A 17,455-nucleotide genomic window follows, 5' to 3' on the forward strand; every position below is an offset into this window, starting at 1 on the left:
TATTGGCAATCTTGGATGCTAATATAGAGCTGTTTTCTTGGCTAGCAGATATGAATGCCTTTAAAGGGACTGTCAACACAAAAGTCAAGCTAGAACATTAGGTTTCCTTTGAATGATAAAAGCAGTAATCACGTTGCCTACATTGCGACAAGGGAACTTACCTTCATCAGTTCCCTTGCCAAAAGGTCGACTCCTTGATCGACCGCTGTTGATCACTTTGTCTCCACCTTCCTGTGAACACTTCTTTTCTCCTCGTGCTATCACTGTGCAGGTCACACTGAATTACCGACCAGTCATCGACGAGACCCTCGACCAGAAGGAGTGCAAGATGGTGCCCCCTGCCGTCAGGGTCTACTGAGCCATGCCAAGCTGCCCACTAAGTTAAAAGAAGCACCTCATCTTAGCAAGTAAAGCGCACACACACGCTCCCCTTTCACAGCTGCTCATTTCTTGGAAAACCAGGACAAAGCAACGAGGTTCACAAACGTCTTTCAGCGCTCGTCACGCAATCCTGCGAGGGGAGCGGGGCGCCTGGACTCTCCCCCCAAACTCCTTGTACATAGATCTGGTTGACGAGTCTCAACCTTGTTTTTTTTTCTGCTTTGTTACCCGGTGGCTGTTAAGAGTGCTTAGCTTTCTTTAGATGAGTACAGCGTGAGGACAGGACTGTTGTGCCACCCCACACATGACTGGACGTGCGGAGCAACGGAGAAATAAAAGAATCAAGAGCAAAGTGAAACGAGTCTTTATTTTCTTCACTGCTCCTCGGCCACCACGTGCTTGGTCCGCTCCGCCTTGTACGGGATGGTGCCAGGACGGCTGTGAGCCCTGCGGTTGGCCTCCCTGCACGACGAGAAGAGGCAAGCATGTCATCCCCTTTTTTTGCAGACGAGTACAAACCCATGGTCGATGACTACCAGGGCTGCAATTGGGTAATTACGAACCCCGTGAGGCCTCTCGCCACTGGGCACGTTCAGTTCGGGAGAGTTGGCAGGTATGTTAATGTCATCATCAGAGCCAACCCAAGAAGGCTTCTGCCAGAAATTTCCAGTTACCCAAGGAATGCATGTGTGTGCAGAATGTTGTTGTGTTATGCATAGTTTCTTGCAATAATTGCTAGCGGGAGCAGCAAAGCAGGGGAACGACTGTTAACACATGGATGTGCCTACACTTTGTCCTTCTGGCTTCAAATGGCATAGTGACTTGGTAAACTCATTTTCAGAAAAACAAAATAATTCGATAAAATCGTCTGACCGCAGGATACTAGCACAGAAGTCCGATATTGAAACCCTTAAGCCACCGATGCATCCGTTGATAAGTGGCATGCACATTAAGAAATTCTCTCGGGCAAGCGAACGTGATGAAACTGTTAGCGCGTTTCAATTTGGCCATATGTTAGCTGATGTTTTTCAAGATGCGTACACATTTACTCTATTTTTACTTGTGTGTGGGCTCCAGCTAGAAAACTTGCCAATGGCTTCGAAGCTCAGCGTGTTGCAATTATTGGTTCCCAAAAGTCAGCTTTGCCTAACTACAGCAGTGTAATGCGGTGAAGCACACGCGATGTATTGCGGCAAAGCATATCATGAGTGGGAAGGGGCAATTGTCACAGTATGTATAATTAAGGAATACATACCGTGACAATTGCCCCTTCCCACTCATGATATGCTTTGCCGCAATACATCGCGTGTGCTTCACCGCATTACACTGCTGTAGTTAGGCAAAGCTGACTTTTAGGAACCAATAATTGCAACACGCTGTGCTTTCTGAGCTTCGAAGCCATTGGCAAGGATTACCACACATGCACAAAAAAGCTGTGGTTTTTACGCGAGAATGTATGGACGATAAGTGCTTTAAATATGACCATATTAAAAACCGAAGCCATTCTGGGAAAAGACGGGGCCCGCTTAGAGCAACGGTGTGCGTACTTTCGCTTCTGGGATGCGAGCATGGCCTGCTTCTCCTTCTGGGCATTGTGAACGTGCTTGGGCACGTGCCGGTGGCGGGCAATGCGGCGCACCTGTGGGTGCTGCTTGAACCGCTCCTTCAGCTTGTCCTGGTACTGGAACGTCATCTGCTCCCGGTGGCCCAGCTGCCGCATACAAAAAGCAATCGCATTATTAGTATTCTAGTGTACAACGCACCACGAAACTATGAGTAAACCAATAAGGCTGCACGAGACAAAGGACATAGCTGCAGAAAGCCAGCAATACTGCAGTGATGCATAACTCTTTCCTTACCGGGCCATAGGAAATCAATAAATTTTATTTATCAACATATTTTTACACATTAAACATCGCCATCAGAACGTTTAAATGATTGTATATAATACAGTCAACGTACGATTTTTCGGGCACCCTAGGGGCCGCAAAAACATCCGAAAAAATGAATGCATGCCTTTTACTGCCCCTGCAAGGCTTCAAATCACCACAGGCACGTCCGAAATGGCTCTAAAGGCCTGCCAGTACATTTATAAGTGCTCGTACTGTGATAGGAGACAGGCTGCACGCGTGTATAATTAAGGAATACATACCGTGACAATTGCCCCTTCCCACTCATGATATGCTTTGCCGCAATACATCGCGTGTGCTTCACCGCATTACACTGCTGTAGTTAGGCAAAGCTGACTTTTGGGAACCAATAATTGCAACACGCTGTGCTTTCTGAGCTTCGAAGCCATTGGCAAGGATTACCAAGGCGGAGTAGGCGTCATTGCTAACAGCGGTGAATTATTTGAATAAAAAGCACGGCACCGAACAGCAAAAAACTTGGTTGTGAACGTCGAAGTAGCTAGGCCTAGCGTAGCCACGGTGGATTTGCGTGCGAAAGCGCCGGTTCGAAGCGGCGAGATAATAGAGAGGTTTAGCTTGTCCAGCAATTGGGTAAACGGCAGAAACGTGAGCGGCCTCCTGCATGGTGGCGCAGAGATCAGACAGACAAAAACAGCTAATATTGCAGTAACCAAGTGTACTCTACTTCGCTGTTAGTGTCAATTTTCGGCAGTGGCGTAATCGTGTTGCTACCGAAAGTTTACACCAGCAGCGAAGTAGAATACACTTCGTTACTGCAATATTAGCTGTCTTTGTCCGAGCTCTGCGCCACCAGGTGGCAGCACCATACATGCCGCTCACGTTTACACCTCCACCCCAACGCTCGGTCCGCCTGCGTTCATCTGATTACCAGACAAGCTAAACCTCTCTAATGAAAATGGCGGCGGTGGTGGCTTCGATTAATACCATTTCGGGCCTGTGGTCATTGTAAAAAAGTCCAGAAGGTCAGACGGCGGAGATTTGTCACATCCAAAATTTCAGACGTTCTTATACATTGATTGGATGTGGCAGTGCCGCGAGGATGTCTGAATTATCGGGCATGTCCAAAAAATCGGTCGTTGACTGTATGTAGAATTTTGCTGCATTCATGTATGGAAAGATTTCTGGGACAAGTGTACAGCCACATCTTGCATTCGGTGTCAGCCTTTGTCAATATGCAAGTGTTTCTTTTCAATCTGAAGTGACACTGCCTTGCCTAGCCTAGCCAAGCCAAAATAATGCGGCTCTGCCAAAGGCCAACACACTTTTCATTAATTTGACTCTGGTTAATAACATTGTTTCACTGATCCAATCCTGATACTGGCTTTACTGGATAATTCGAACTTGAGTGGTCAGCAAGCATGCACTTGGCCCCCAATGGTGACCTGAATGCTGACCATGATGGCTGCAGCGTCTGTCTTGATAGCACTTAAAGGACAGCGAATGTGACAAGACTATAATTTCCAAAAAGAGCATATTCTCAGCCTACCTTCAGCGCATTTAACGAAAACGACAGCGCTCGCAATGAATTATTACCATTTTTACTCATTTCTAATGCACAGCTTTTCTTCAACTAAAGTGCTTCGTAAATTGCCTGTGTGTAACTTGTATACAAAATAGCATTCGTAGCGTGCAACAACCTACGGTCAGTCAGTAACATCGTCATTGCCATCACAAGGTGGCAGAAGAAGAAGTCCTAGCTTAGGATGATGATCAAAGAGTTTTCTACTAATCTACTAGAGGGAACTTTGGGGCTGTGATTGTTCAGCTACATAGGAATGATGATTAGTACATGGATTTGTCTGACCTTCATGCTTGTGGCTACAGATGTTCTTGCGCCTCTCTACACGGCTTTATTTACTGCTCTTTATTTGCCTTTATTCACCTAAATTTCGAAGCAATCCTATATTTCTCAGCGCAGAAGGATAAAACTTCGCGCACATGCGGAATTATTGCAAATTGTTGGATTTACAGTAGAACCTGGTTCATATTTATTGTAAAAAAAAATGCGAGAAAAAAACTAACTGGCAAAACGTACGACCTGAAGTCACTAAAGAATTTGGCAGACTCAACTGTAGTTTAAATCCACACATTGTGAAGCACTGCACAAATCATCGCAACAAGAGATGCCAATGCGCACTAAGCTGGGGAGGCACGAGCAGCCTGTGAAGCGCATGGTAATTTTTGTGACTTTGGCAAGCGTTTGCACTCCTTGGATTCAGCCTCAGTCAGTAGCTTCTTCGGGTATGGCTTTTTGGTGAAAAGTTTTTATGCGCCCACTTGGCGAGAATTGTTGTGGCATGAGAGGAGATATACTTGAAAAGCTTGCACCCCTGTATACGCAATGCCTCACGACTTCAAGTGTACCAGAAAGCTGGAAGAACGCCAACATTATACTCATCCATAAGAAGGGAGACGTTAAAGAATTGAAGAAATAAAGACCCATTAGCTTGCTCTCAGTATTGTATAAAATATTCACCAAGGTAATCTAAAATAGAATCAGGGCAACACTTGACTTCAGCCAACCAAGAGAACAGGCTGGCTTCAGAAACGGATATTCTACTATGGATTATATCTATGCCATCAACCAGGTAATAGAGAAATCTGCGGAGTACAATGAACCTCTCTATACAGCTTTCATAGATTATGAAAAAGCATTTGATTCAGTAGGGATACCAGCAGTCATAGAGGCATTACGTAACCAAGGAGTACAGGATGCATACGTGAATATATTGGCTAATATCTACAAGGATTGCACAGCAACCTTGCTTCTCCACAAGAAAAGTAGAAGGAAGGAAGGAAAAAGTGGAGAAGGAAAGGCAGGGAGGTTAACCAGTTCAGCACAACCGGTTTGCTACCCTACACATGGGAGCGGGATGAGGGGGAATGAAAGATGGGGAGGAGAGAGAGAGAGCACACAGCACAGCACACACATCGTGAGTCACAGTCCGTCACTCTTGCGTGGTGCCTGACATCACTGTCACAGCCGCTTGTCCAAGCCCGTTGCTTTTAAAAACCGAAGTAGTCCCTTCGTCGCCTTCAGCTGCGATGTCTTCTGTTGACGACATGTGAAAATCACTTCAGCTGACATTGGTCTGTTGTCAAGGTGCGCTAGAACGGACGCCAGGGACTGTGTCTCTGAACATTATATTCAGGACAGTCGCATAGAATGTGTTCCAGTGTCTCCTCGCAAAGACAGGCATCGCAAAGAGCGTTGTCGGCCATTCCGATCAGAAATGAATAAGATTTAGTGAATGCCACCCCTAGCCATAGGCGATAAAGCATAGTGGCCTCTCTTCGGCGGAGTCCAGATGCATCAAAGAGGGCAGGTGGTAGTGACGATTGCTCCGGTTGGTCTGGCCGCTGGGTGTGCACCATAGAGAGAGCGTGATCTCCTGGGCAAGCACTTGAAGTCTGCTGGCAGCGTCGGACCGTGAGAGTGGTATGGCCTCTTCCTGTGTGTCGTCAAGAGCTGCCCGAGCGGCATTATCGGCGTCTTCGTTCCCTATGACACCGCAGTGACTTGGAAGCCACTGAAATGCCACGTGGTGTCCTTTCTCATGTGATGTATGGAGTAGGTGCCTAATATCGAATACGAGCTGTTCGTATGGCCCGCGACGCAGAGCTGATAGCACAGATTGTAGGGCTGCCTTAGAGTCACTGAATATTGACCATTGTCGAGGTGGTTCCCGATTGACGAAACAAAGTGCAGCGCGAAGCAGCTAGTTCCGCAGATGTCGATGTCGTTGGGTGGAAAAGTAGAAAGTTACCTATCAAGAAAGGAGTCAGGCAAGGAGACACAATCTCTCCAATGCTATTCACTGCATGCTTAGAAGAAGTATTCAAGCTCTTAGAGTGGGAAGGCTTAGGAGTGAGCATCAACGGCGAATATCTCAGCAACCTTCGGTTTGCAGATGAAATTGTCCTATTCAGCAACAATGGGGACGAACTATAGCAAACTGATTGAGGACCTTAACCGAGAAAGTGTAAGAGTGGGGTTGAAGATATGCAGAAGGCAAAGATAACGTTCAATAGCCTGGCAAGGGAACAATAATTCAGGATTGCCAGTCAGCCTCTAGAGTCTAGAGTCTATAAAGGAGTACGTTTATCTAGGTCAATTACTCATAGGGGACCCTGATCATGAGAAAGAAATTTAGAGAAGAATAAAATTGGGCTGGAGTGCATACGGCAGGCATTACCAAATTCTGACTGGGAGAATACCACTGTTGTTGAAAAGAAAAGTGTACAATCATTGCATTCTGCCGGTGCTAACATATGGGGCAGAAACTTGGAGGTTAACAAAGAAGCTTGAAAACAAGTTAAGGACAGCACAAAGAGCGATGGACCGAAAAATGTTAGGCCTAACATTAAGAGACAGGAAGAGAGCGGTGTGGATCAGAGAACAAACGGGGATAGCCGATATTCTAGTTGACATTAAGCAGAAAAAGTGGAGCTGGGCAGGCCATGTAAGCCGTAGGATGGATAACCGGTGAACCATTAGAGTTACAGAATGGATACCAAGAGAAGGGAAGCGCAGTCGAGGATGGCAGAAAACTAGGCGGAGTGATGCAGTTAGGAAATTCTGAGGCACAAGTTGGAATCAGCTAGTGCAAGACAGGGGTAATTGGAGATCGCAGGGAGAGGCCTTCATCCTGGAGTGGACATAAATATAGGCTGATGATGATGAGACACCGAAGCGTATTGAGCTGGCGGGGCCCGAGCGGCTCAAGACGCATGTTGTTGTTTTCCTATTCCATAGCGACTTAAGACAGTGACAGCCACCAGAAACCGACACAAAATTGAGCTGGTGAGTGATCCCAGTATGCTATATTATTCCACCAGAGCGAAGCGTGACGCACTCGCCGTGGTAACGTAGTGGTTTTGATGTTGCGCTGCTAAGCCCGTGGGTGTGGGATCAAATCGAGGCCACGGCAAATGCATTTTGATGGGTGCAAAATGCAAACAATGCCTGTGTATTCTGCATTTAGCGCATGTTAAAGCACTCCAGGTGGTCAAATTTAATCTGGAGTCCCCCACTACGGCATGCCATGGCATTAGCACATAAAACCGCAGAATTTATTTTAATTTAAATGTGATGCTCACTTCGCACCACCTGTAGCAGGAAACAGGCGCATTCGTGTTATCATCTATTAAAGGCGAGCAGTACGCTTCTAACAGCACTAGGCCCCAAGCGCTGTGAAACAGATAGGTGAAGAACCTTATCGCAATGGAGTTGGCAGTGATGCTCTGAATGCGACATAGCGAATAGATTTGCTGGTACTGGAAGAGGAAACCGAGTGCACGCCGGCATTTTCACGTGACACAGGCAAGCGAGTACTGTGAGAAAACGTACCATGAATTGCAGTTTGGCAATTTACTGAACGTTAGTGCTGAAAAATTGTTTTCCAGAAACATATTAACCGGTAATAAAAAAGAGTAACTGTATCCCGTGCACCCCGCATGGCATGCCTACACCACATTTTCTTGAAACCAAAGAAAAAGAAAAAAAAAGTAAGCCACTTTATCACACCTGTGTTTCTGCAGCGCTCTCCACACGGCACACCTTAGTCGCCCCTCTCCCTTCCACATTGGAGAGAGCGTAGAAGGGGGGAGGGGCACAGGAGGCCTAAGTGCCAGGTGCATGACACAAAGGCAGGTGTGGCTTGCGTTCTTTCTTCCCCCTTCCTTTTCTTTCCCGAGAATTTAAAATTTTTTTTTCTTTCTGTGGACACACCCAGAAGTAAAATTTAATTGTTATAACCAGTAACGTGGCATCAGAACATTGTAGTTAGCGGTTTATTTTACCACAAAACCCATACAAAAGTTGATGGTGCATTGGCTGCTCACTATTATACAGTAGACTTCCATTAATTTGACTCTGGTTAATGCAGCTTTTTTGGTTAATTCGATCCTGATGACGGTCCCTGCCAATGCCAATACATTTCTATGGACCCAAACTTCCGTTATTTAGATATAAAAATTTGCCTTCGCCGGATAATTTGAACTTGACTGGTCAGCTTCGCCGCAGTACAGCGGTGTTATGCGGTGAAGCATCCAAAAATACTGCAGTGAAGCATATTAACAAAAAGAAAGGGCCCATTTTCATGGGACATAGTATGCGTTTATTAATTATACATGCGTGCATGCACTGTCTCCAGTAACAGTGCGAGCACCTAGATGCCTAATTAGCATACTGGCTGCCATTCAGAGCTGTTTATGTCATTGCTGTGGCGATTTGAGCCCTCGTTGCACCTGCGAAGTGTGTCTCGTATGTGACACTGTTAATGGGGCCTATAAAGCGCTCCTTAATTATACGCACGAGCCATGCATCGAGAAGCCGAGAAAAACCAATTGCGCTTTGGAAATGCTAGCAAATAGGAAAGCGGTAAGATTTAAAAAAAATGTCACAGTTTCGCCCTAAGGGCGAAGCAATGAATGCGATAGCAACACAGCAATGCCATACGAAGTAAGGTGAGCGGCCTTGGTAGCAATATGAATTGTAGTAAACATGAGCTGATTAACTAAGCAGGTGTGCTGCGCTGTAAGTAGACCGACATGAAGAGAGACTCGATGACCACGAGAAGGCGCGTGTGAAACGGTGGTGTTCATGAGAAGCGCTTCCCGTGGGCAGCGCGTGCGAAGGGACACACCTGTAGTGCTGCACTGCCGATCCGGGCAGCATTGCATGTGTAGCGTGCGTTGGAAAATTTGGCCCGACTATTATTAACTGAATGAACAAGCGTGGTGTGAGCGCGCACAAACAAACATGAATAGATCACACTGAATGACTGCAGACAACGACTGTCAAAACGCTGGCAGCGAGCCCGTACGCCGCAGCGGGCAAAGGTACGTGCGGTCTATCGCTTCAACAGAAACTGAGCGGCGAATGCACGGCGCATAAAGGTCAGAGCCGTGTGGAGATAAGCGACGGTGCGAGCGAGCGACGAGCGCGGTTGCTGGCAGAGTGGAAGTGCGCCCCCCCCTCCCCCCCCCCCAGCTCCCTCCGGCGCTGGCTTCCCGCTTCCTTGCTTGCGCGTGGGTGATTGAGTGCGTTCGCTCTCCGTGATAGCGCGCGTCCCCGCACGCTTCCGCTCGGGCATACGGCGCGCGGCGAAGATTTTATCTATAGGGAACCTGACGGCGACGGCAGAAATCCGGTTGAAGTGTCCATATAATTGCTATCGCAATAAAAAAAAAAAGGTCGAGGGGGCATTCAAAGCCAACAAAAGAGCAAGGGTCTATCTAAAACCCTGAACGCCTGCCGGTAAACATACTAGGCATCTCGGTGCTCGTACAGTAACTGAAGACGGCGCATGTGTGTGAAAATAAGGAACACGTGCTATGGTCCGAAACAGTGGCACCTTTTCCCACTTGGTATGCTTCACCGCATAACAACGCTGTACTAAGGCAAAGCTAACTTTAAAAGCAAATACTGCGAGTGAGTCAACGTGTTTAGGCATTTTTTCTACTTTTTGTTTAATTTGACCAGTTTCGTTGGTCCCGTCAGCAACAAATTAATGAAAGTTAACTGTGTTTGATATAATGTTAATACCGGTATCGGTATGTGGTTTCGACTGTGTAACAAAATATTTTGGTAAATACTATGAACAATTTGCAAAAGTCACAAGGCCGCTTGAAGCCAGAGGGACGAAGTTTAGGCAAATCCATGTACTAACCATCATTTCCATACTGGCTGAAGCACCCTGCTTGGCAGCTGCCACAGACACTAGCGCCACAGTTCCCTCTAGAAAATTTTGTAGGAAACTCTAGGATGACAATGAGCCGCCTTTAGGATTTAAATACAAAAGTTCATTCAAAAGATAAGGTATTTTACATGCCAAGTTAGCGGCAACAGAGTCACGTCAGATGTTTTCAGCACTCTGGAGACTAGCATCTGGGAAGTGGTCTAGGAGTAAGCCACCATCCCATTTGCAATGGTTGAGTCGTTCAAGAAATGAAGATTATCAAACATAGTGGACCACACGAAGGACGACAAATGGTAGTAAAAAACTCGCTGTGAAAACGCCGGACTGAGAAAGTGCGCCAGCAGCAGCAGACAAATTGACCTTCGCGCTGTCTCTCGTATCGCTTCAACACGAACTAAACGTCGAAAGCACAGCGCATACGAAGCTACCGGCACTTGGCGCATGCATTTTGTCCCCATCGCAGATCGCTTTGAAGATGAGGTCCACGCAGGCGCACATTTCACCCACATCGCAGATACCTTTCAAGATATGGCACCCACATGGCCACATTGTAAGCAGCAGCCGACATAGCTGCTCACAGCAACAGAGCAGAACGTCGGCTCACTCTCCGTCGCCTCGCCCCTGTGCCTCGCGCGCCAAAAGAAGACCATGCTCTTCCGGCCTGCCTTCCTCCCTTGCATGCGCTACATTGAGCCGCGATTGACAGCTGAACCCTGTACGCTTTCACTCACACACACAGCATACGGCGCACGGCGACGATTTTATCACCGATGGACTTTATACGGAACCTGACGGCGACGGCAGAAATGCGCCTGGAGTGTCCATATAATTGCTAATCAATCTCAAACGACAAGTCGTTTGAGATTGATGAAGATGGACATAAGGAGTAAGTTTTCATTCTGTGAATAGCCAGAACTGGAGGCATGCTACCTCCTTTTGTGTGTTAGAATTTTATGTACAATGTTTCGTACTATTAACCCATAAAAAGTGGGTGTGCATTTGATTTGAATAGCAATTAAAATTGGCAAAATGCTGCCAAACGAAGCAGTTAGTGGTTGGACATTTATTTTTTCCTTTTCTTTTAATTTGGCCTGCTAGATAATTTGATCAATCTGTCAGTCCCATCAAGGTTGAATTAACGAAGTTGCCATCAGCATCTAAATCACAAATGGAGTTAACACACATCATCAGGAGCAGGAGACATACAAATTGTCTTTCTCAACATAAACTGTCCATGAAACATGAATTTAGTTGAGCCTGAAATTCATGAACTGTGGCATAAATAATAAGAGATGACAATACGTACCACTCCCAACTTCTGAGAAGCATATGCCTTCCAGAGACGGATGTTCATTTCATCGGAGCCAGTGACAATGTACCGATTGTCCAGTGACCACAGCACACACGTCAGGCGTTGCATCCGCTTTGTGTGGTACACCTCCCTGCAACAGACGGCAACTTATCACCATCATCATCAGCCTTTATTATAACCACTGCAGGACGAAGACCTCTCCGAGGGATCTCCAGTCATCCAACTCCGTGTAATGTCTTCAAATTTCCTACCCTCATCCAAACATCTATTTCTGGGCCATCCTCAACTGCACTTCTTTTCCTTAGGCACCCAGTTCGTTGGTGTAATAACCTACCAGTTACCTGCTCTACGCATTACACTGCCTGTCCCAATTCCACTTCTTCCTCTTGACCTTAAGTTGAAATTATCTAGTGATGTTTGCTCCCTCATTAATGCCACCTTCCCATTTGTTAAAATAATGACAAATCGTAGCGCACAAAGACACAGATGGACAGAAAAAAATGAGACAACAGACGATTCTATAGTGCTCGTCTGCGTCTTTTTTTCTGTCCGTCTGTGTTTTTCTGTCCTAGTACTTGTCATGATGTTGAATGAACAAGCCCAAACAGCCACAATTCTGTTTCTTAACATTGTACACCCGGCGACAAAAGTTTACAGACCACGGGATGTCAGATACGTTCAATTCCAGAGCAGCCTGTAGCAGTAGCCAGTAAAACTGTATACGACAATGATGCTAGCTTATTCTAGTCGAGGCCCGAAATGCAAATACCAGGCTGCGTTGTGAGGCTGCGGAGATATTCAGCTTTCTCTCAGATTTCATAGTCCGTAATATTTCGTCGCGGAGTGTACCTCTTATTTTGCGTTCCATCGCCCATTGCATGACCTTTGACTTCCTTTTAAGCAGCATGCACATGAAGATGGAAGGCCATGCCGTTATATTTTCCAAATAACAAGTGTTGAGAGAATGCACTCGGGCTGCTACAAGTTGTGCAGAGCAGAAACTCATCAACCACCATTCAGAAAACCATGCACGCAAGTGAAGATGGGCAGCAAAAGCATCAGTCCTGCTGTCCCGCTTCCTTAGAACTCAGTAACGAGCCTCTCAATTCATGCAAATGATAGCTATGCACGTTTGCGGCCTAGTCTACATTACCACTTCTATCAATGAACAAAGTACCACACTGATATTTCTGGTAAAAAAGAAAAAAAAAAACGTAACGAGCACTCATTTAATGTACACATATGCTGCCACAATAATGGTGTTGGCAAAAAACACATGTTCCCTACTTATTTTTTCACCTTTGACAAGTGCCCTAGTGTGGCAGCAGCTAGTGCCCATTCTCTATGTCGGTGCTCCATAATTTCTGCCTTGCATATTGGCACAGATGTAGCATCTTAGATTACCATTACCAATAGTTGGCAAATCAGTTCTGCAGAAGCCTACAAGGTGACTGGGAAGTGTTCTCATCCACCCAGCAGAAGCACGAAGCTAAAGAAACATACAGGTTTCTCAAAAAGAAAGTTTCACAGATGACGTAAAATTTATCTTGAATGAATTTTTCTTCAACTGCTAAGTTTTTTTGATAGATCCAAGTTGTCATACCTGCTGTGTCCATGGTCTGTTGTGAAGATGCGCACTGTCTTGTCGTAACTGCCGGACACAAACTCCTTCCCAGTTGGAGAATAATCGACATCCATCACTGCGACGAGGCCAAGACAATAGAACAATCAAGCAGATATCCTACCACCGGAATTTATTAGAGCTCCCACTCGTGTTGGTATTAAACGTGCTCAGATGAGCATTGATAAATTGCCAATGGGCGAAACCGCAGCCTTTGCAGTTGCCTCACTATATATTAGCACACAGCATTTCATAGCACATATAAAAACAGCAAAGACTCTGCATTCTCTGCATCATAAATCCTCACATGGTTAGCATATCCACTGGCTGCAAACAACAAAATCACTGACAGTGTATCCACAGATTGTCATGTTAACCAGAAATTGCACCCTGCAAGTTTATCCCCCATTTCAGTGACTTAGGGATGTCTTCAGTTCAGAATGTCTTGCTTCATTTTCTGACTGCAGTTTGTAAAGTAACCGATTGCGCTAATGTGAACAACATACACACAAAGCCACTTCATGTTTCCAAAAGTCTCCCCAGACAAGAAGTTTGTCTTGCACTTAAGCTAAAAATTATTTGAGTGATGACCTGCATAAAACAGAATACCCAAATTCATTTTAGCACCAGTTCAATTTCTACTTAGACCAGCTGTTCCTATATGACACAAGCACACTGGCTTCTCTAACTCTCAAATGTAGCACAGTGGGCTTTTTGATAAAGGGTCTGTTCAATTCACTCGTGGTTCACTGAACCTCCTGAACCACAGCTCTCAATTATCCCGGACCTGCTGTGATGTCTCAGTGGCTATGGTGTTTTGGTGTGATCACGAGGTTGTGGGCTCGATTCCCGACCGGGACAGAATGCTCTTACACTCAGCTGCTTTTGGACATTAACTGCCGTAATCTCAATAACTTCCTGATGAAAAAAGTGCATCCCTGAACTGCATTCCTTCAACTGCGGCATGGGTCAGGTGTGATGGAAGGAACCTGGCCACTGCCAGCAAAGTGGTTCAGCTCTGGAAGTGCTTGTCAACATTTGAAACCTCCAACTCGTCAACAATGCTTACATAGCCACAATGGCATCCAGCCCTTTCAAAACATTTATGTTGTGAGCAGTACACAGTGAAGTGTTTTTCATCTCTCTTTGGGCTTCTTTTGATTATCTCTGTGCTATCAGACTCAGCATATTGCCACCGACATTTGCTGAATTACGACAGCGCCTGCAGTCAGCACCCGTTCTTGCACATTTTAACGATGATGCTGATACCGAGGTGCATACCGACGCTAGTAGCATTGGCCTTGGCGCAGTGCTTGTCCAGTTTAAGATGGAGTGGAAAGAGTTATAGCGTATGCCAGCCGCTCCCCGTCTTGTGGCGAGGTGAATTATTCAACTATGGAGAAAGAGTGCCTCGCGGTCGTGTGGGCGATCATCAAGTTTCGCCCCTATCTCTATGGTCGTCCCTTCAAAGTAGTGGCGGACCACCATGCCCTCTGTTGGTAGGCAAGCATGCGCGACCCTTCAGGACGACTGGCACGGTGGAGGTTGCGGCTACAGGAATTTGACATCACCATTGTTTATAAGTCTGGTCGTAAGCATGAAGACGCTGACACACTGTCCCGCGCACCCATTGATCCTGCCAGTCAGGAAACAGAGGACGATGATGGCTTCCTGGGCGCCATTAGTTCGTCGGACTTGAGCAGACGGCAGCGTGACGACGCTGAGATTCGACCGATCATCGATCATTTAGAGGGTCGCGGCACAGCCATACTACGCCATCTGTCCCACTCGTTGATGTCCTACTGTCTGCGAGACAATGTGCTGTATAAGAGAGAGAGAGAGAGAGAGACAAAACTTTATTTTGATGAGGCACGGAGAAGCGTCGATCTCCGTGGTGGGTGGAGCCTTCAGTCCAGGGCCCCAGCGGCGGTGGCAGCACTTTCGGCTCTGGCGATAAGCTTTCGCTGATCCTCCAGTGCCGAGCTGGTCAGCACCATCTCCCACTGCTCGTGCGTTGCGTTTCGATTTGGAGAGTTATTGGGGATATTTTGGCATTCCCATGTGGTGTGGTAGAGGGTAGCTCGCTCTGTACAAAAAGGACAAAGGGGCTGATAAAGGGTGGGGTACATCGCGTGAAGGAGCGTGAGATGAGGATAGGTGTTGGTCTGGAGTTGCCTCCAGGTCGTGGCTTCAGCTCTGGTGAGGGATGGGTGGGGTGGCGGCATCGTTCTTCTCGAAAGAAGAACGCCCGTTCGACCAGCCGTGTTTACCTCCTGGTGGTTCCAAGGGGCATGCGAGACGATGTCCTCTTTGCCTGCCATGACGAACCGACATCTGGTCATTTAGGCTTTTCACGAACACTCGCTAGAGTAAGTGAAATGTACTATTGGCCCCGGCTTTCGGCAAGTGTCAAACATTATGTTAAAGACAGTTGTGAATGCCAGCGCCGCAAGACACCATCCGTTAAGCCGGCTGGCTTACTTCAGCCATTTGAAGCACCTCACATGCCGTTCGACCATGTCGGCATGGACATTCTCGGACCGTTTCCTCTGTCTGCTAACGGGAACAAATGGGTGATCGGCGCGACTGATTATTTAACACGGTATGCTGAGACACAGGCGATCCCATGAGCCGCGGCCTCAGAGGTAGCGCAATTCTTCATGCGCCACATCATCTTGCGTCACGGCGCTCCCTCCACTGTAATAACAGACAGAGGGACAGCATTCACAGCGCAGCTTATGGATGAAGTTTTTGAATTAGGCATCGCAAGACGACCGCGTATCATCCACAGACCAACGGACTTACTGAGTGACTGAATCGGACAGTCACAGACATGCTCACAATGTACATCGATGTCCAACACAAAACATGGGATCGGATCTTGCCTTACGTGACCTTCGCGTATAACACCGCCGTGCAAGAGACGATGCGCTTCACACCCTTTCGCCTTCTCTACGGTCCAGACGATGCTGGACGCTATGCTGCCGTGTCAAGACGCTGACTTATTGACAACTGACGCCGAGGAATTTGCAGAGCGTGCTGAGGAAGCTCGGCAGCCCGCGCGGCTGCATATCGGCCAGCAGCAGCAGGCAGACGCACGACACTACAACATCCGCCACAGGGACGTGTCCTACAACCCCGGGGACCAAGTTTGGGTGTGGACCCCCGTTCACCGTCGTGGCCTCTGTGAAAAGCTGCTGAGCCGGTATTTCGGTCCGTATAAAGTGCTCCGCCGCATCAGTGACGTAAACTATGAAGTTTTTCTGGACACAACATCGCAGACACGGAGTAGGACACAAAGACAACCGAGCTCAGATATAGTTCATGTTGTGCGCATGAAGCCATACATAGCGCGTCTGTAGCTTTTTTTGTTTTTGTTTTTTTTCTCTCATGCCCTTCTTTGTTTCTACTTTTTATTTATTTTCGGGAGCTTGTTTCTTCGTTCATTGACTGTGTCGGCGTGAGGTTTACTTTTTTTTGTGTACTTTCGCCTTGCCTGCCTTCTTTTTCTTCTTACACCAATTTTTTTTTTTTTTAGCATCGAGGCGATGATTTTGTTTGGAAGGGGGGATATTTCCACCTGTAGGTAGTGGGTCGGCGGCAAGAGTGGGTCGAGCCCAAGAGAACAAAGAAAACCGTGCGCCTCTTCCCTGCTCGAGAGCCCGCCCCGACGGACAAGTTTTCCAGGAGCCAGCTGCTCTACGGTTTATTGAACCTACAATACTACTTCTGAAGGCTCGTGACAACATGATCAGTGATGAGCAACAAAAAATAATATATGTTAAGACTCTATGCTGACAGTTTATGGTGCAGAACAATGGCAATCTTTTAAAAAGGCACGAAAAATATGGACTGGAAGATCACACCGCACCTAAATAGTGCACTTATGTGCCAGGCAACTGAGTGATTAGGTCAAACAGGTGATACCTCGTGCACCTCAGCACTCGAATGAAAAGCACTACAGTCAAACCTTGATATCACAAAGTTGTACTTGCAGCGAGAAACACTGCTAATTTCGCTAATTCGAGGTTTTAAAGTTTCAGCATTAATAACGAATGCCTGGAATGCCAAAGCATTTCTCCGGAAAGTTCAGGAATTAATATCTCGAAACCGGTGTCATCCTGAGAATTTGTTCCAAGTGGATCTGCCTTGCGAACTCCCCAGCTAGAATTTGTAAATTACAATATGGAGGCATAAGGTAATTAATTAGTTAACATAATTAGCATTTTCTGTTAATTAGTCAATTATGCATTTCGATTTTTTGTGCAAGTAATGTCCACCTCTTCGAGTAGATGAACTTGAATTGTACTATCTGCCACAGGCAACCTTTCAAAATTTTTGAAAAAGTTCGCTGAAACACCCAGCATACAGTAGAATTTCGTTGATATGATCTTCACAGGAACCAGAAAATGAAGCGTATCTTCCGAAAATCGTATCATCCAATGTATTATCCAAACAAATCGTACTTATTTATTTTATTTATTTTTTCCTCAAGCGCACAGAGCTT

General features: G+C 46.5%; 2 protein-coding genes across 2 annotated transcripts in view; one reads left to right on the forward strand and one right to left on the reverse strand.

Annotated features, from left to right (window-relative positions):
- LOC119450820 (succinate dehydrogenase [ubiquinone] flavoprotein subunit, mitochondrial-like) overlaps positions 1-739 on the forward strand; it is a 43,136-nt gene extending 42,397 nt beyond the window's left edge. The window contains exon 16 of the mRNA XM_037714314.2: positions 272-739. Within this exon, the coding sequence (XP_037570242.1) occupies positions 272-358 (87 nt within the window). The 3' untranslated portion in view covers positions 359-739. The remainder of the gene's footprint in view (positions 1-271) is intronic.
- The window catches only part of LOC119450821 (DDB1- and CUL4-associated factor 13), a 32,671-nt gene continuing 15,944 nt past the window's right edge, over positions 729-17,455 (reverse strand). The window contains exons 8-11 of the mRNA XM_037714315.2: positions 12,931-13,027; positions 11,322-11,457; positions 1,929-2,092; positions 729-843 (exon numbers count right to left, since the gene is read on the reverse strand). Coding sequence (XP_037570243.1) covers positions 756-843; positions 1,929-2,092; positions 11,322-11,457; positions 12,931-13,027 — 485 coding nt within the window. The 3' untranslated portion in view covers positions 729-755. The remainder of the gene's footprint in view (positions 844-1,928; positions 2,093-11,321; positions 11,458-12,930; positions 13,028-17,455) is intronic.

Source organism: Dermacentor silvarum, chromosome 4, assembly GCF_013339745.2.
Source record: "Dermacentor silvarum isolate Dsil-2018 chromosome 4, BIME_Dsil_1.4, whole genome shotgun sequence".
Taxonomy (NCBI): Eukaryota; Metazoa; Arthropoda; class Arachnida; order Ixodida; family Ixodidae; genus Dermacentor; species Dermacentor silvarum.